This window comes from Scyliorhinus canicula, chromosome 10 (genome assembly GCF_902713615.1).
Source record: "Scyliorhinus canicula chromosome 10, sScyCan1.1, whole genome shotgun sequence".
NCBI classification, from domain to species: Eukaryota; Metazoa; Chordata; class Chondrichthyes; order Carcharhiniformes; family Scyliorhinidae; genus Scyliorhinus; species Scyliorhinus canicula.
The window spans coordinates 121,971,373-121,991,234 of NC_052155.1; the positions used below are offsets into that span (position 1 = coordinate 121,971,373).

Here is a 19,862-nt window from a genome sequence, read left to right on the forward strand (position 1 = left end):
CAGTTCTTGCTAATATTTCAACATTGAAATCACGTCATGGTGTGAATTTGGAGTACTAGCCATCATTTCTACATTAAAATCAGCTGAGACAATTGGGTTTGGTGCATTTGCTAATTGGTAATTACCACATGAACAAAATATCTCTAAACCTTAAAACATAATCAATGTGGAATCTTATTCCCTCAACAGATAATCAATGCTGGTGATTTAAAAATAAAATAAGTGTTCTTTTTCTACTTTTTCTGTCTCTTTTCTCTCTTTCCCTTAATCCAATTTGTAGTTCCTAATTTTTATTTTGTTTCTTGTAAATTTTTTAAATATAATTTACATTTTGTATCAATTAGAACAAAAAAACAAAGCAGCTCAATTACAAATATAAAGACAACCCACAGCTACAGTAATCTATGTATAACACTTAATGAATTCCCCCTAACTGTTCCAATTCAGAAACAAATCCCATAAACCTCTATTCAAAGGGTGTGGCCCAGCACTCTACATTTTCATTTGAATAAGATTGGCTTTCCCCGATATTCTGACCCATTCTCACCAGCAGGTTTAAACCCTCCCGGAAAGCAAACTATATATTTTAAGTTATAAAATCAGGTAGCTATAATCAATGGGATTTTTTTCTGGAACAACTCTTGAAATGAAAATAGAGTAAGTCAGGCCAAAACACTTATTTTCTCAGTCTGTAGTACACAACAATCAAAATGAAACCAAAACCAAAAACCCCACACAGCCACAGCCCAGCTCCACCCACACAATGACATCACTGAAGCCATGTGACAAGACAAAAATCTTTCTTAAAAGGGACATTCCAATGACACCTCCCCTAAGAAGAAAAATAACCCATCAACTTGAAAGATGGTTTCATTTTTCACCTTTCCACTTGCCCAATCCTAACACTTGACAATAAACATACATTTAAAAACATTAAAATAGGCAAACATTTCCAATAATAGTCCATTTTAGTACTTTGTCTTGCACTATCGAACCTGCGTCTCTTCATCACATTCGTGACAAAGCATCGGCTATCACATTTTCTCGTCCTGCCACATGTACACGTTTTAAATTAAATGGCTGTAACAATAAACTCCATCGAAACAGTAGCATTTTTATTCTCGAATTTCTCCAAAGACGTCAATGGATTATGATCAGTAAATCAGGCGAATTGCTGGTAACAGAATTGTTCAAATGTTGCAAAGTCAGCACCAAGCTCAAAGTCTCCTCTTCAATTTTTGAAAACTTCCGCTGGTGATCATTTAATTTTTTGAAAAAATATCCAATAGGCCGCTCTATTCCTTTGTCGTCTTCTTGCAAGAGCACAACACCTATGTCCACCACACTCACACCGATAGCCACCTTGAATGGTTTGGTGTAATATGGGGTGGCCAACACCAAGAGCAGTAGTTAACACAGCCTTCAGGCTGTCAAATGCCTGTTGACACTCCACCGTCCACTGAAATTTGTTACGCTTCTTCAGCCAGTCCGTCAGTGGAGCAACCACGCTGCTAAAATTCAGCACAAATTTACAGTAAAAATCATTCATGACAAGAAATCGCATTCCGTGTTGAGGGTATTGGAAACTTCCCAATAGCTTTTGTCTTCACATCCCATGGGATCATTTGGCCATGTCCAATTGTATGGCCAAGGAATGTGATTGGCCTTTCCTAAATTCACTTTTGGCTTGTTAGCATCAAACCCACCTCTTAAAGCTGATCAAATAACCCCATCAGATGCTTCAAATGTTCTTTCCATGTCATTTTTTAAAAATAAATTTTGAGTATCCAATTAATTTTTTCAATTTAAGGAGCAATTTAGCATGGCCAATCCACCTATCCTGCACATCTTTTGGGTTGCCACGCAAACACAGGGAGAATGTGCAAACTCCACACGCACAGTGACCCAGAGCCGGGATCGAACTTGGGACCACGGCACCGTGAGGCAACCATGCTAACCACTTGCACCACCGTGCTGCCCATTTCTTTCCATGTCTGACTAAAAATCACCAGATCATCTATGTATATCGCACAATTGGGTAATCCTGAAACGACTTTGTTAGTTAATCATAGAAATGTGGCTGGGGCGTTTTTCATGCCAAATGGCATAACTTTGAATTGGTATATACTATTTGGAATCACAAAAGCCGAAATCTCCTTCACCCTTTCGGATGAAGGTACCTACCAGTAACCTTTAAGTAAATCCAGTTTAGAGATAAAAGCTGATTGTCCCACCTTCTCAATGCAGTGGGATAGGATAAGAGTCTGTTCTTGTGACTGCATTAACCTTTCTATAGTCCACACACAATTGTTGAGTCTGCACCGACCCAACAACCCTACCTAGGCCCACTCCCTGCCCTATTCCCATAATCCTACCTAACCTGAACATCTTCAAACTCAGGGGCAATTTTATCACGGTGAATCCACCTAACCTGCACATCTTTGGACTGTGGGAGGAAACTGGAGAAACCAGAGGAAACCCATGCAAACACAGAGAGAACATGCAAACTCTATACAGTCACCCAAGGCTGGAATTGAATCCAGGTCACTGGAGCAGTGAGGCAGCACTTGTTTAAATTCTATTTTTCAAAATGGACCCTTGCTGGTCTGATATAATGGCTGCAGCTGGTCACATGCTGGTAGTTCTAACCATCATCACTCTCAATACTGGCCTTCAGAAAGTCTCCAGGACAAAGAACGGAATCCTGCCAGACAAAGCCACTGATAATGAACTTGGACTCACTGGGCACTCCACACATTGAGTATAGGGAACTAAGATTGCAAGTGGAAGAAAGTTAACTTTTATTTTTGACCTTTGATGAAACATACTGAATGGCAAAATACGCATCTTGTTGATTGGAGTATTTCCCCTGCACTGGACTGGCTCATTCTGCCCTGCACTGGGCTGTGCTGCAGTGATGTCATCGGCTGAATTTTCCATCTCGTTGCTCATCAGCAAGTTCCAGGTTTGCTCACCTGAAAACTCCCACCACAATATTGACCATCTTTACCGTCATTCTGACAAGAGGGAAGCTTGGATTTCAGCAATTATTCATACAGGCGTGTTTTTAAAAGTGAAAATGCAATGATCAATTTGTGCATTTTTATGGCTTCTGTTCTGTGGTGCGAGGTAGGTGGGGAAGGGAGTGAGGTTGGTTGCGGTCTGTGTGTGGGAGGGGGGGGGCTAGAAATGAAGGTGAACGCAGAGGGTGTACAAACTGGAAATCGGCCTCTGGAATGCAGAGTACCCCAGACTTTGACGCCCAGGTTATTTACTTTATTTGGGTTATGAGTATTAGTTTGATATTGGTACATCTTGGCCCACCTAAAAAAACATTGTTTCTACCTAACCATAGCAGATTTGATCTGACAAAGACTGACCGCTATAGTCAAATTGATGGCTTTGCATATTTACAGAGGACCCTAATTAGAACGTGGTTAGGTAGGTTAAGCCCCCACTCCATTGTAACTGCTTCCATCGCTACCTCAAACATTCCTGGTTTCTGTCAGGTAAAGGGAGTGAAGCCAAAGGCACACACAAATGTGCGTTAGTGTAAGAATTGTGGCTCATAAGTAGTCATAAAATGTCACCCTCGTTGAAATAGCAATGGCTCCATCAATTACAGGGGGGAATTTTACTTGCAGGTGGTTGGCCGCTCATGAGCAAACCTGCCTCTACTTGACCAGGAAAGTCACACTTCTAAGAACTGCTGGCCAATCCAATGGTTCGGGAAGGCAGAGGAGGAAACAGATGAGGAAGAGGAATCCATTGATGGGGAGGGATGGTAGGGGGTCTCCGTTGCGCATGGGGTACCCCACCTCCAGAGACCTGCACAGGCCACTAGGAGGTGGTGGCTCTGAAGTGGCCATTAATAGGCTTAAGGACCTCAACTGGCATCAGAGTAGGTGGGCCATCCGACATCTCCCCTACCACTGTCAAAATTCCAGTGGTAGCAGGCAAGCGCTGAGAACATGGCACTGCCATGGCACCCAATTTTATCCCCTGCCCCTGCCAGCCTACTCTGGTGTGTGGATGAGCAGAAAATACTACCCACACTTTCAATTTCATAATTGAGACCGACTACATGGATCACTGGTACGTTATCATTGTATTTTTGTAACTGCAAAAGGCAACAGTAAACACCAAGCATTCTGAGACATGAGATATAGGACAATTTCTACAAATGCTAGACCGTGAAGTGTGATAAATGGAGTGAATTAATGCTGAACAATAAAACATTTTTAGAATTAAAAAATTTTTTTTTAGAGTACCCAATTAATCTTTTTCCATTTAAGGGGCAATTTAGCGTGGCCAATCCATCTACCATGCACATCTTAAGTTGTGGGGGCAAAACCCACACAAACATGGGGAGAATGTGCAAACTCCACATGGACAGTGACCCAGAGCCGGCATTGAACCTGGGATTTCAGCGCCATGAGGCAGAAGTGCTAACCACTGTACCACCGTGCTGCACTTCATTTTTAGAATTCTAATAATTGAGTTTAATAAATGAAATTAGACTGTAGACACACACATTTAATAATTTCAGTAAATTTTAATAAACCAATTTCCATTGGTAACTCAGGCCATAAACTTGTAAGATACTGTTAAAACATTTTTCAGTCTTTCAAATTATTTCACATCAGAGAATGCATGTTAACCAACAATACATCATAAAGCTAGCAAGCTCAAGTGGGAAGAAGAGTTTATGGAAGAAGGCTTATGGTGTGAGGTGCTACGAAGGGTGAATGCCTCAACCTCATGCACGAGGTTGGGGTTGATTCAATTGAAGGTCGTGTACATCACAAGGGTGAGGATGGGCCGGCTCTTTGAGGGGGTGAGGATGTCTGTTAGAGGTATGGGAGGGGCCCTGCAAACTATGTACACATGTTTTGGTCCTGCCCGAAGTTGGAGAGGTATTGGAGGGAGGTCTTTTACACCATCTTGGGGGTACTACATGTGGACTTGGAACCGGGTCCCCTAGAGGCCATTTTCATTGTGTCGGACCAGCCGGAGCTGAAGGTGGGTGCGTGGGCAGATGTTTTAGCCTTCACCTTGCTGATTGCCCGGGGCGGCTCCTGTGGAGTGGAGGTCAGCTTCTCCACCTGGTGCCTCAGTGGGACAGGGGACCTACTGGAATTCTTGACCCTTGAGAAGGCGAAATTTGAGCTTGGCGGGAGGGTGGGGGTTTGTTTACCATGCACTTTTGGGAACTTTTTGCCATTAAACACTAAGTGAGTGGGGGGGGGGGGTTCACTTTTTCTCTGTTTTGTTGTTAACATGTGGGCGGCATGGTAGCACAGTGGTTAGCACTGTTGCTTCACAGCGCCAGGGTCCCAGATTCCATTCTCAGCTTGGATCACTGTCTGTGCAGAATCTGCACATTCTCCCAGTGTGTGCGTGGGTTTCCTCCGGGTGCTCCAGTTTCCTCCCACAAGTCCTGAAAGACATGCTGTTAGTTAAATTGGACATTCTGAATTCTCCCTCTGTGTACCCAAACAGGTGGCAGAATGTGGCGACAAGGGTCTTTTCACAGTCATTTTCACTTTGTTAATGTAAGCTTACTTGTGATGATAAAGATTATTCTTATACTTGGAATATACGAATGGATGTATCAGACTATATATTGAGGGGGCTGTTGTTCTTTGGGATTGGCATTTTGTTTTTCTTTTGCTGTTTGTTTGATGAAAATGAGGTGAATATAAAGATTTAAATAAAAAGTAAAGCTAGTCAGCTTTTTAAAAATACCAGACTTCCATTGACATATTTCAGACCATTGCTTAACAATGAGCACCACAAAAACAAATCACTGTCGATTATGTACCTCCGGATCTATGCCAGGTACATGAAGGGATATATATATATATCCCTCCAGGAACTCGGGTATTACCAATCTGGAATCCATTCCCGGAAGTCCACATGATATGTGAATTGAGATGCACCCCCACAGCTACTTTCAATTTGAAAATAGTGATAGGCAGTTACATTTAATACTTTTTCTTGGTATTGGTAAGATTCAAAACAGCTGTACCAACCAAAGATTATATAAAAATAAGTAGCTCAAGGTATCAGTTGAGCTTTGTTATTCCACAAGACAGTTTCAAGAGAATCTAGGCTTTAGTAGCGAACCAACCTTTTCACCAGGGTTGAATTAACTATAGTCTTCCAATTTACTGTTGTCATCTCGGAAGATACATTCTTAGATTATCAGATATAAATTCTCAGGAAAATATGCAGGTAAGTCTGCCCTCTTAAATTGGAATGCTTTTTGGAGATTAAGAAAAAAGTAAGCATTTTCTCTTGTGATAGACGTTAATTCCAAAGGCACCATTTAATCCTTATTAAGCAGACCAGATTTTCCAGGCAACTCGAGCAATTGTTTACACCTCATGATTACCATCAAATTTTAATCCCCCTTGATGTCCACAACTTCTGCCATTGTTAGTGAACCCTTCTTTCTGGCCTGCTGAGTTTGACACATTCAGGCTTAGTTTTAAGCTTTGTAAAAAGTGTTCTCAATTAGTATGATTCAATTTAACTAAAATGGAGGTAACAGATTCTAGGTGCAAACAGCAGACAATCGCAGGGCATTAATCTCAGCAAGATTGACAGGTTTAACGTTTGAGAGTGCAAGCTTCTGAATCACCCTCTGTATGTTCTGTCATGTATAACTGTCCATTTGTTACACCAGCCAACATTTACAGTGAGCATATCACATTCACATAAACAGGACCGCAACAAGCAGTGGGGACTGTATTGAAGAGCAAAACATACCTTGATTGAAGCCATTAACTATGTGCTGCTCACTAACATGGAATGTTAGCTTAATAAACTTTTAATAGCAAGCACATTTACTCATTCCATATGCTGTATGCAACAGATTAAGGAGCTCTTCTTTTTCCGTTGGACAAAGGAAACTAGAGGAGGCTGCATTGATATTCTGCAAAACAAAAATTAAATGAATATGTTGTGACGAATGTAGGAAATTCAGATATATTATATTATATGTATTTGGTGCAGTAAGGGTTAAAAGCCTGAGTTACGAACAGGACAACTTTGGACTATTTTAGACTGCACCGGGGGATGAGACAGGGATGCCCCCTCTCCCCATTGTTGTTTGCGCTGGCTATGGAGCCATTGGCAATTGCTCTGAGAGCCTCAAGGGGCTGGGGGAGAGCACAGGGTTTTGCTCTATGCGGATGATCTGCTTCTGTACGTTTCGGACCTAGTAGAGAAATTGGAGGAAATCATGAAGCTTTTAGAGGAATTTGTCCGGTTTTCGGGGTATAAGCTAAACATGGATACGAGTGAGATGTTTATGGTTCAGGCGAGGGGACAGGAGGGGGGACTGGGCGAGCTGCCGTTTAGGTTAGTAGGGGGAAGTTTTAGGTAACTCGGCATCCAAGTGGCGCGGGAATGGGACTGGCTGCATAAATTGAATCTGGCCTGGCTAGTGGACCAAATGAAGGACGATTTCTGGAGATCGGACGCGCCCCTGGTGTCGCTGGCCGGGAGGGTACAAATGGTGAAAATGACGGTCCTCCCGAGGTTCCTATTTGTATTTTAATGTCTCCCCATTTTTATTCAGCGGTCCTTTTTAAGCCGGTCAACACGGGCTTTGTCTGGGCAGGCAAGACCCCGCATGTAAGGAAGGTAATGCTTGAGCGGAGCCGGGGAGAGGGCGGGCTGGCGCTGCCAAATATTAGCAACTATTACTGGGCGGCTAATATAGCCATGATCAGGAAGTGTGTGGTGGGGGAGGGGTCAGCATGGGTGCTTATGGAGGCACTTCTTGTAAGGGCACCAGTCTAGGGGCATTGGTAACTGCACCTCTGCCACTCCTGCTGGCATGGTACTCCACCAGCCCCGTGGTGGTGGTGGCCCTGAGTGTTTGGGGCCAGTGGAGGCGGCATGTGGAAGCATCGGTCTGGGCCCCAAATTGTGATAACCACCGGTTTGCCCCGGGGAGTATGGATGGAGGGTTCTGGGTAAGGCGGAGAGCAGGGATTGAGAGGTGGGGGATGTGTTCATAGAGTGGAGCTTTCAGAGTATGGGGGCACTGGAGGAAAAGTTTGGGCCGGCGAGGGGAAGCAAATTCAGATATCTGCAGGTGCGGGACTTCCTACGTAAACAGGTGGCAACCTTCCCGCTCCTGCCGCTGAGGGAGATTCAGGATAGGGTAGTTTCCAGAGAGTGGGTAGGGGAGGGGAGAGTCTCGGACATCTATAAGGAGCTTATGGGGTCGGAGGAGATGAAGACCGAGGAGTTGAAGCGTAAGTGGGAGGAGGAGTTGGGAGGTGAGATAGAGGATGGTCTATGGGCAGACGCGTTGAGTAGATTCAACACATCCGCAACATGTGCCAGGCTCAGCCTGATACAATTTAAGGTTGTTCACCGGGCTCACATGACAGTGGCCTGGATGAGTAGATTCTTTGGGGGAGAAGACAGGTATACAAAATGCGCGGGAGGACCAGCGAACCATGTCCAAATGTTTTGGACATGTCCAAAGCTTTGGGGATTGTGGCAAGGGTATGCGGACGTCATGTCCAAGGTTTTAAAAACAAGGGTGACGTGGGTCCAGAGGTGGCGATTTTTGTTGTGTCAGAAGATCCAGGAATCCAGGAGGAGAAAGAGTCAGACATTCTGGCCTTTATTTCCCTGGTAGCCCAGAGACAGATACTGTTAGCATGGAGGAACCCAAAGTCGGAGACCTGGCTATCGGACATGGCTAGCTTTCTCTGCATGGAGGAAATTAAGTTCGCCTTGAGAGGTTCACTGTTAGGGTTCACCCAGAGGTGGCAGCCTTTCGTCGACTTCCTTACAGAAAATTGTCAGCAGAAGGGGGGGGGGGGGGGGGGGGGTGGAGTAGTTTAGGTTAGAGTAGGGGGCTAATAAGGATGGGACCTGAATGAAAGGTAAACGGTTTTTGCACTATGTTTATGGTTTCATGTAGTCTGTTTTGTTGTTGTTTCTATTCCAAAAATACCTCAATAAAATGTTTATTAAAAAAAAAGCCTCGGTTAGTGTGTGACTGCTGCAGTCATGTTTTTTACAACTCCTAGTTTGAAAGGCAGCTAGGCGTTTTGGAGCCAGAGGTGCAATTAAAGAATTGTAAAGATTTGGGGTGAATGGACTTTTATTTATATTTAGAGGGTTCCCTGGTGAGTAGATAGAGACAGTGTGTTCAGCTACGTAATATGATGCAGTTAATGGGAGGAGCCAGGGCCTGATGTAGTCAGGTGTTGAAGTTTTCAGCTAGAAGGTGAGAAGTTATCTGAAGAATACAGCCAAAGATATTGCATTATTCTGACAATGTGTCAGGTCTGTTTCTTTCAAGCAGTCTCAAAAGATCTGTCCTGGTCAAGGTGGAGTGTCTAAGACATCTCTTTACATCAAGAGACTGCTAACTGTATTTAAAAGTGGATTGTGACCAGAGATTGTCGCGTTGTGGAGTGGATATAAAGATAGCAGTTAAGGGTTATTGTGTCACTGTATTGATTAACATTATTTAAGGGATAATTGCAACCTATTTTCTTGTGTAATGTTGAACAAAGTCATCCAAGGCCAGAATTGAACCCAGGTCCCTGGCACTGCTGCCTCACAGTGCCAGGTTCAATTCTGGCCTTGGATGACTGACTGTGGAGTTTGTACATTCTCCCAGTGTCTGCATGGGTTTGCTCCGGGTGCTCCTGTTTCCTCCGACAGCCCAAAGCTGTGCAGGTTAGCTGGATTGGCCATGCTATAAAATTGTCCCTTAAATGTCCAGGGATGTGCAGGTTAGGTTATGGGATGACAGGGACAGGTAGAAGTAGACACTTGTAAATGGGCAAGAGTGCTCATTCGAAGGATCGGTGCAGACTTGATGGGCGAATGGCCTCCTTATGCACTTTAGGGATTCTATATTTTAAAACTGTGCTAGTAATAATGTTTGTTTTCATATACTATATCCCTATTTTGCTTGAAATTACTCCTGGGGCGAGGTACCTTTGCTTCACAGACTTACAAAAATATTGGTGTTTCTGTCCAGTATCCTAGCCACCGTTGGTGTCAGGTCCAGGATCGTAATAATATGTTTGAACCTGGATAACGGGAATGCTTGCGTGTCATGATAAGTGATTTAAATCCCCAGCCCTATAGAATGGGAAACGTAGTCTGCAATTTTCAATTAAGAATTTTTTTTAAAACCTCGACACATGCTGCTAGAATGCACTCATTGGCAGGCCTTCTGTTGAAGCTTCAGGAAAAACCACAGGCACCTATTTTTGCAATTTCAATAGGTTTCAATGTTAATGATTTTGTACCACAGAAAACAATGGTTTTGTAATCCAGCTGAGCCCATTATGACTGCTTGGCCGAGTTTCAAAAGCTCCAGAAGCACTTAATTGGGCGGCTATGTTCATATGTTGGCCAATATTTTTAAGAGGTTTTCTTAATGTGAAGTGAATTAGAGCTGTATTTTTACAATAGTTGACCACTTGAGGGGATTCAATTTTTTATTATGACTTTTTGGAATAAGAATCTTTTTCAGTAAGAAGTGTCTTTTAATGACAACTCTTTTAGATTGCGAGAAGGGTTTCCACTTCAAAGGCATTGCTCTTGGGATTTTCCCATAGTAGAGACCGGGTGGGTGACTATGGAGGATATACGGCAGTGTTGTCAATGGCTCCGAGTAGGTATTCAAGGAGCCGGGTGGTGCAGTCCACAGTGAAGATATGGAATCAGCTGAGGAGGCATTTTAGGGTGGAAGGGATATTGGTGCTAATGCCGCTGTGCGAGAATCATGAGTTTGAGCCAGGGTAGATGGATAGTGTATACAGGAGGTGGAGGGAAGTGGAACTGGTGAAGGCGAGGGATCTGTGTTTGGAGGAAGGGTTCGCCAGTCTGGAGGAGCTAAGGGAGAGGGTGGAGCTGCCGAGGGGGAGTGAGTTCAGGTATCTGCAGGTTAGGGACTTTGGTCTGGAGGGGATTCCCTAGGTTGTCGGGATACTCCCTGCTGGAACAACTGCTGCTCCCGGATGTGGAAGGGGAGGGAAGAACTGGGGATATATATACACACAAGTGGCTGGCAAACAGGGAGGCGAGCGGGTGGTGAAGATCAAAGAGAAATGGGAAGCGGAGTTGGGAGGGGAGATCAATTAGGGAGCATGGAGTGAGGCACTGCGAAGGGTAAACGGGACCTCCTCATGTGCAAGGATGAGCCTGATACAATTTAAGGTGGTGCCAAGGGTGCCTATGACTCAGGTGAGAATGAGTGGGTTCTTTCACAGGGTAGCAGACGAGTGTGAGAGGTGTGGGCAGGGGCCAGTGAAGTACATGCACATGTTTTGGGGTTGCGAAAAATTGGGAATATTCTGGGCAGGAGTGTTTGCAGTCTTAGCCAGGATAGTGGATCCGGACCTTTTGGTGGCGATATTTGGGGTCACAGAGAAGCCAGAGCTCAAAGAGAGGAGGAAGGCCGATGTCTTGGCCTTCACCTCTCTGATTGCACATTGGCAAATTTTGCTTGAGTGGCGGTCGGCATTGCCACCAGGGGTAGCGGCATGGTTGGGTGACCTGTACGACTTCCTGCAATTGGAGAAGATAAAGTATGAGTTTTGGGGCTCTTCAGAAGGGGGTTGAGGAAAGGTGGGGTGTTTGTGACCTTATTTCACCGTGGGGGAGGACGAAAAAGAGGAAAAATCTGTACAGACTGTATAGTTGATTGTAGGGAAGCATGTTTCCCGGGGCGTTTGTCCACTGATACATGTTTGTAGTAAAATACATTTTTAAAAAGAGACTATGGCGGATATATGAGAGGGCAAGGAGAGGTTAATGTGGGATATGAGAGAACCAGGAGTTAACATGGGGGGCACAGGAGGTGCGAGAGGTTCAGGGAGTGAGAGGTAAAAGTTTTAGGGTCTGAATTCTTCATTAAAACTGGGCAATCTCCCAGTGATTGGAGGTCAGTATTCCAAGCTTGCTGATCTCAAAATCCACTTGCTCGCATCATCACCTCAGGCCTGGCCCGGCTCTATCCGACCTCCAGCAGTGAAAATTCGGTGGGCAGAGACCTTTTTAAAGAAGTTGGGGGTTTTCAGGTCAGGATGCTTCTCTTGACCTTCCAGCCCTTAATATATAAGTGCAGGGAGATTAAGGACAAGATTAAATTTTCATGTCATCGAGCAACTTGTGGGGATTTCAACTTCACAGGTATCATCCCCACACTCCCTCATTTCCTGGTGATATACAAATTCATACAGCGGGTCACAATAAACTCAAGTGCTGATTTGGCAACAAAATCTGGGCCAGTCTATGGATTTGATAGTTTCAAATCAAACCAAGATCAAAGCTGAAGTCAGGAACAACAATGAGTTTTATAAAACTTACAACACCAGGTCAAAGTCCAACAGGTTTGTTTCGAATCATTAGCTTTCGGAGCGCAGCTCCTTAGGTGAATGAAGAGGTGGGTTCCAAAAACACATATACAGACAAAGTGAATGATGCAAGACGATACTTTGAATGAGAGTCTTTGCAGGTAATTAAATCGGCGATTCTGCGTCGTCACTTGTCCTGAAGGCTGCCTTGTCGACATCGCACAACCCTGCCATGGCAACCTCTGTAAGATGTGCCAAATCATGAAATGGGTGCCATCATTAAGGTGTGACCACCATCCACTAGGTATGTCGTACATACTCATGCGACTTGGCCAACGTTGTCTACTTCATACGCTGCAGGAAAGCATGTCCCGAGGCGTAGTACATTGGCGAGACCATGCAGACGCTGCGAGACCATGCAGACGCTGTGACAACGGATGAATGGACATCACATGACAATCACCAGGCAGGAATGTTCCCTTCCAGTCTGGGAACAATTCAGCAGTCAAGGGAATTCATCCGCTGATCTTCGGGTAAGCATTCTCCAATGCGGCCTGAAGGGCACAAGTCAACGCAGAATCGCCGAGCAGAAACTTTGAGCCAAATTCCACCCACGAGTTCGTCCTCAACCGGGACCTTGGGTTCATGCGGCATTACATTCACCCACCCCCCCAAATCATCTGGCCTGGCCTTGTGAAATCCTACCAACTGTCCTGGCTTGAGACAATTCACACCTCTTTATCCTGTGATTATCCCTCTCTCCAGTCACTCTGTCTGGACCTGTAAATACTCAATTACCTGCAAAGACTCACATTCAAAGTATCGTCTTGCATCATTGACTTTGTCTGTAGATGTATTTCTGGAACCCACCTCTTCACTCACCAGAGGAAGGAGCTGCGCTGCGAAAGCCAGTGATTTGAAACAAACCTGTTGCACTTTAATCTGGTGTTGGAAGACTTCTTACTGTGCCCACTCCAGTCCAACACTGGCATCTCCACATTATAATACTTGGGAAAGGCAGTTTTTATTGCTGGAAAGAAAATTCATAGGCAACATTAATTGGACTTGATACATTAAAATTGATCTGCAGAAGTAAAATAGAATGCATTTAAACCTAATATACAGGTAGGATCAGAACATATAATTAATTTTAAAAAGCATCACAAAACATGGATCACTTAAAATATGAAGAAAGTTAAAGGTATAAACGGTACTTTTAAACCAGATGGAAATGAAAAGGACAGTGTGCTTTGTTAACCATTTTTAGGAATCCAAAAACTGAAATTAGCGGCGAGACAAATCTTGGACAGCATCAAGAGGGATTCAGAAAAGATTTACAAATCAATCAAACTGTTAGGCCCATATAAAGGATGAACCATGTCATTTGAAGTCAATGGAGAGACTCCCAGGGAAATTCCCAATGATACGCTGTGGCATTTGAGGATTTTTTAATAACTGGTTGAATCAGTCATTGTCAACTGCACATCAGGGCCGGAATTCTCCATTTCGAGACAGTGTTGAGGGCAGGACTGACTAGCGTGCGATTCAAACTTCCGTTGGGGTTGCTATTTGGTAAGCGGTGCAGAATATGCAAATAAGCCAGCACTCTGCCGGTACGGATTGAGAGCAATCCCCGGCCCAATGAGTGTTGTAACCACTGCTGCCAGGGTTAGGGTTAAAGCGAGTGACAGTTGGGGATGTTTTTCAGCACTCCACTTACCGCACACACACTGCAGCCACCAAGGTGACTTGGCTCACAGAAGTCCTGTCTACCCCTCCCCCCAGGTTTGGGAGTCCGAGGTGGATCCACAGCTCCAAGCCAGTGAGGAGAGGAGGAACACCCTTTTCTGCAAGGTGTGCCGCAGACTCAAGCTTGTCCTCCTAAACAGCACCCGAGAGGTTGATGGCAGAGGCAGTCAGCGCTGCCAGCCTCACCAGGAAGAGACAGCTGGTGATGCTGAGGGGTGAGGGTCACTGGTGAGGATTCTGCCGTGAGAGGGGCAGAGAATCAGGGAGGGTTCCAAAGGCCACTGTGCAGCTGCCCCCTGCATGAGGTGAGCTCTGCTAATACCTTGCTTCCTCTGCAGTGGAGCAGCGCTTCTGGGGAGTGCCAAAACTTGGTGGGCCCCTAATTGAGGTCGGCCACACCCATCCCCTTGATGAATCAGCTGGAAAATGACAATGTCCAGAGGGGCACCATGGGCAGGCTCCCAGATAACCAGAGGCTCTCATAGGACACAGGCAGCACTCAGCAGTGTGAACAGCCAGGAGTAGCACTAAAGGGGTGTGTTTAAAGCACATACTGCAGCAATGGCGGACTGAGCCTGGCCACGACGATCCTGAGGGGGACATCCTGAGTACATGGATATGGCTGCTACTGTCCCTGGCCCGGACTGCTACCCCCACAGCAATCTTTGAGGTTTTTTCAGAGTTTGTTTTAGCTTCCCACTCCCCCTCAGCAGCCATGGCACCAAGGCCCCGCTTGTAAATATTGCACACATTCACGCCCACGAGGGGCAGAGCTTCATGGAGGGGTGGTACATTAAATGTCCAAGATGCTAATGATATTAAAATCCATGCAAATGATGTTTGTGCATGGGTCCGCCAGTGTAGGGTACAAACCTCAATATCGCTGCCAGCAAAGGACTGGAGCATGGAATCGGAACCAATGCAGGGCGCAAAATGGACTTTTTCCTATTTTACCCGATTCTCCACCCGATCGTGATTCTCGTTTCTGTAATCGCAAAGTGGAGAATCCAGCCCCTGATCTTTGGTGATCTGGTGGGGGCTGCATTTGTATTCCCCCAGCAGTCCACTGGCAGTTGTCTGGCAAATCATTGTATGTACTGAAGACAGGGTCTAGTCCAGCAGTCAGCATCCAGCCAGACTCCAGTTTTCTACCTGGTTGTTTTAAAAAAGAATCAGTTTTGTTGAAGATAAAAAAGAGTACTCTGTTGTGTTGTGAACTACTGTGCAAATTTACACAGCTCCTTAGCTCCTTGTTGTACTGCAATAAAGCTGCTGTAAATAATGCCAAAGGAGGTCTTGACGTCCCAGTCCCACCCAGGACTTGGTGGCCAAAAGTTCGAGTGTCAACCTGCCAAAACATGCCAATAGCTGGCGGTAAGACCAGGAGAAATACCTGGCCAGATGTGCTTGATGTGGAACAACACCCCTCAAGCTATAAGCCTCTGGCGAAAAACTAGTGACTTGTTCCAGGAATGACTAGCTATAGAAACAGAGGAAGGTCTGCCTTAATGCACCACTAGGTGCGGGAAGAGAAATCGGAAGCAATGCCAAAAGTCATGGGCTAGAACATCAGCACAACACCAATATTCTTTTGGATGCTTGGTTGGTTACCATGTCTGTGGTCACATAGCTAGTGTGGCACTGCTCTGCTTATGGAAGGGAACTGTATCTGCACCATGTCACACTGCACCACAATCTCAGCAACTGATCTAATCAACCAGCTGGTCAGTTGGTATTATCGTCCTAAAGTTGCACGTCAATCATGTGAATCTATAAATAAGTAATGGAATAAACTTGTATTTATCAGTAAGTTGTTCCCACTGACCATTGTCTTGAAATCCAATTCTGTGAAGTTCATGTGCTCTGCCGCAATATTATAATCAGTGTGAATCGTTGAATTGAAAAGCAATGGGTCATCTGTACTGAGTGAAAAGTTGGCTTTATCTTTCAGGAACCTGTAAAATAAATACAATTCCATTAATTAGCCTAACAGATGGAAATTCATTTATTCATAAGCTACTACATTTTGGCAATCGTTTTTCCCCCCGGGATCCATTTTTGGCAACCGACGAACCTTTGGGATCCACACTTGCCGACCTTCGTGACCCACACCATGTTCGCTTACCTTTAATGTGAAATGGGATCCTACTTATTCCTCACAATATCACTTGACTAAAGTTCAAAGGAGGAGCAGGCACTGCGCATATCAGGTGCATGCTTCAGCCAATTTCTTTATGCAGTCTTCACCTTTATGAAAATGGAAAATCCAACCTTGTACATGTAGGTTGTCGTGAAGGACAATTACAACAAAATGCATGTTTTACTCAGCACTGGATACACCTGGAGATGCTACATCAGAATGCTGAGAGCATCATGGGCTTTTGCCATGTTTTTAATGTGGTATTACAGGTCAGCTGCAGCAATGTAATCTTTTAATTTGGAAGTGGTTCTAAGTTAATAATGGGTTCTGGGGTCGCCCTTCAAAAATATTTTTTCACCCACCACTTCTTTTTCAAAATCAGAAACTTCCACTCTCATTTGCCAGTACTTCCCTGCATACAATACACGTGGGCTTTGCATCCTTATTTTCATTGACACAATTGACAAAGCCATACCTCAGGAAATTATCTTTATACCGCTGTGTCCCTGAGTTGGCTTCTTCTTTGTAGGCTACAAACCAAAGGCCCTGAGCTCTGTACAGAGCTAACACTATCATTGCTTTGTCATCTCCTGAGCAACTCTCTCAGCACATTCTGTTGTGAGATCCTGTCCAATAGTTAAACTGTCTATTTGAGTCTCTGGCCATCTCTTCATTCATCTTCACAGTTACGTGTCTTGCTTACCAGCAGCTGGGAAATGGAAGCAAGTCTTCTCCACGATTTGGCACCAAATAAAGATACCGAGAGGGCGTTTGATGTTAGTATGCGTGCTGGGCGCATGACCTGCACTCTGCTGCCATTTCTGGCCAATGATTCCACACAGCCTCATTTATTTCCATTTAAAAGGCAGCAGCGGCCACCATTCTCGATGTAAAATCCATTAGCGGCTATTGGGCACTTATAGAATCATAGAATTTAATGCAGAAGGAGGCCATTCAGCCCATAAAGTCTGCACCAGCCCTTGGAAAGAGCATCCCGCTTAAGCCCATGCCTCCAATCCATCCCTGTAACCCAGTAACCCCACCTAACATTTTAGACATTAAGTGGCAATTTAGCATGGTCAATCCACCTAACCTGCACACCTTTGGGCTGTGGGAGCAAACCGGAGCATCCAGAGGAAACCCATGCAGACACGGAGAAAAAGTGCAAACTCCACACAGGCAGTCACCCGAGGCTGGAATTGAACCTGGGACCCTGAAGCTGTGAGGCAGCAGTGCTAACCACTGTGTCACAGTGCCACCCTTCTCCCACGATCAGGACCACCACGGGAATGACATAACCGATCGCTTCGCAACCCTTTCGACACCCACCCGCGGGTCGCAAGCTGCAATGAAAAACACTGGTGTAAAATATTATTTGTCAGCATTGGTCTTAGAATTTCACACTCTATAATACAATCCACTTATGAATATTACAGTTTCTAGTGTGCTGTGCCTCCTGTCGCAGGTGATCAATGTCCTAACTACATCCACCTAGCTTAGTTCCAAATCCTTTAATGCTCTTGATTAGCAATAATCTATTGATCTCAGGCTTTAAGATACATCCTATTGCTTTTTGTGAAGAGAGATCCACAGTTCGATCACCTTTTTTGTAAAAGAAGAAGTGTTTACTGCCTTCTCTCCCAAATAGATTGGCTCAGGCTATGAACGAATTGTTACAAGTGCTCCAGGGCGTCATAATGAATACAGCATTAGAGTGTCATGTGATGTCTAACAGACCCAGTTCAAACCAGCCCTTCGATTATGCAAGGCAACATGGCAAATATGGGATATGGTGGAGCAGTAGTATTGTCACTGGAATTTAATCCAGAGACCCAGGGTAATACTTCCCCCCACCCCGAGTTTGAATCTAATGATGGCAATTAAATGTTTTAGGCAGCATATTTGCATTGCTGCCTCACAGCGCCAGGAACCCGGGTTCGAACGTGGCCTAGGGTGACTGTCTGTGTGGAGTTTGCCCTTTCTCCCCATGTCTGCGTGTTTTGGTTTCCTCCCACAGTCCAAAGGCGTGCAGTTTAGGTGGATTGGCCATGCTAAAAATAAATTGCCCCTTCAATGTCCAGGGGTATGTGGGTTTGTGCAGGAGTGGGCTCGATGGGCCGGATAGCACACAGTGCCAGAAGGAAATCGGAGTCAGTCGTGCAAAGACAAAATTTTGACCAGCACGGCATAAAATACACAGTTACAGCCCATAATGCACTCGGGAGATGATGATATCATAGAGGCATTTACAAAGTTTAAACTGAAGTGTGGATTGACATTCTTAACAGGAACTAGAAATGTGGGGCAGAAGATATAGGATTACATTTATTTAACAAGCTTGCAGCTTACTGAAAAAGGACAACAGAAACCCAGGCAAGATTTTTGAAAAATTCAGCGCGGGTCCTCAACCAAAATCAAATCATCAGTTCCAGGTGTATAAAATACAAAGCCTCAGACAGGAATTAGGCGAGCCCATTTCTGCAAGTTTAAGGGCACAGGTGGAAAGCTAATGAAAGTGCTAATTGGACAGGACAATCCCATAATATCGCAGGCTGCAGACACTGCCAGAGTACACAAAGCCGCAGGCAGAGAGATGAAGACACCGACTACTGCCTTCAGTAAAGCCAAGGGAAATAGAGCTAGGTTGATACAGTGGAGCAAAAGAACATACACCAGGCGGAAAGACATTGAGGAGCTGTAGACGACCACATGAATTCAGACAGGAAAATGTCCTGCCTATGGATCAATCTGCAGAGCTTGTGGAAAGGTCAATTATCATAGAATTTACAGTGCAGAAGAAGTCCATTTGGTTCATCGAGTCTGCACCGGCCCTTGGAAAGAGCACCCTTCTTAAGCCCACGCCTTCACCCTAACCCCACCTAACCTTTTTGGACACCAAGTGCAATTTATCATGGCCAATCCACCTAACTGGCACATCTTTGGACTGTGGGAGCACCCGGAGGAAACCCACGCAGACACGGAGAGAACGTGCAGACTCCACACAGATATTGATCCAGCGGGGAATCGAACCTGGGGCCCTGCAGCAAATGTGCTAACCACTGTGCTACCGTGCTGCCAAATAAGTGCAGAATGAAGACAAAAGGTGCTGTAAGAGAAACCAAAGCAACTGGGCAAATGGGCAGGAAACTAAATCCATACCCTGGAAGATGATGAGGAGTTTACTAATTTCTAGGGTTTGATGTTTGAAGTAACAATTATGGATTATATGTTGACCACTTGTAACAGATCAGTTTGAATTTCTGCTTGTGGTATAATTAATATTTAAGGCAGCTGTTTGTAAGGAACTGGTGTTGATGACTTAATTACTTTAAAATATATTGAAAAGTCTGTGTTCAAGGAATTGTCTTTATTTCAATTACACTGCGTATCTGAGAGCTTGTCAGCTTTGAATAACTAACCAAATGGGTGGGGCTCAGGAGCTTGAATTCAGCGTCGCAGTTTATCTTTAAACAAAAAACAAGTATTATTAGGTTTTGGTTTACTAAATGTCTTAATTGATTAACCATTACTGTAGGGCAGAACATCTGGATTAGACAAAAACCATCCTTTCCTGACATTATGGGAGGAAGTGTTATTAAAATTTGTCCTTAAAAGCTTTG

General features: G+C 44.6%; 1 protein-coding gene across 2 annotated transcripts in view; it reads right to left on the reverse strand.

The window, feature by feature from the left end:
• Window positions 1-2,777: 2,777 nt before the first annotated feature.
• Window positions 2,778-19,862, reverse strand: part of LOC119972638 (adenosine deaminase-like) — a 61,305-nt gene continuing 44,220 nt past the window's right edge. The window contains exons 10-12 of one of the 2 annotated variants that reach the window (XR_005462126.1): window positions 15,928-16,057; window positions 6,775-6,940; window positions 2,778-3,017 (exon numbers count right to left, since the gene is read on the reverse strand). Coding sequence is in view for 1 of the 2 variants with exons in the window: in XM_038809668.1 (XP_038665596.1) it covers window positions 6,836-6,940; window positions 15,928-16,057 (235 nt within the window). In the remaining variant the exon portion in view is untranslated. Of the gene's footprint in view, window positions 3,018-5,668; window positions 6,941-15,927; window positions 16,058-19,862 lie in introns of those variants that run through there. The other variant, XM_038809668.1, reaches the window with a different exon arrangement.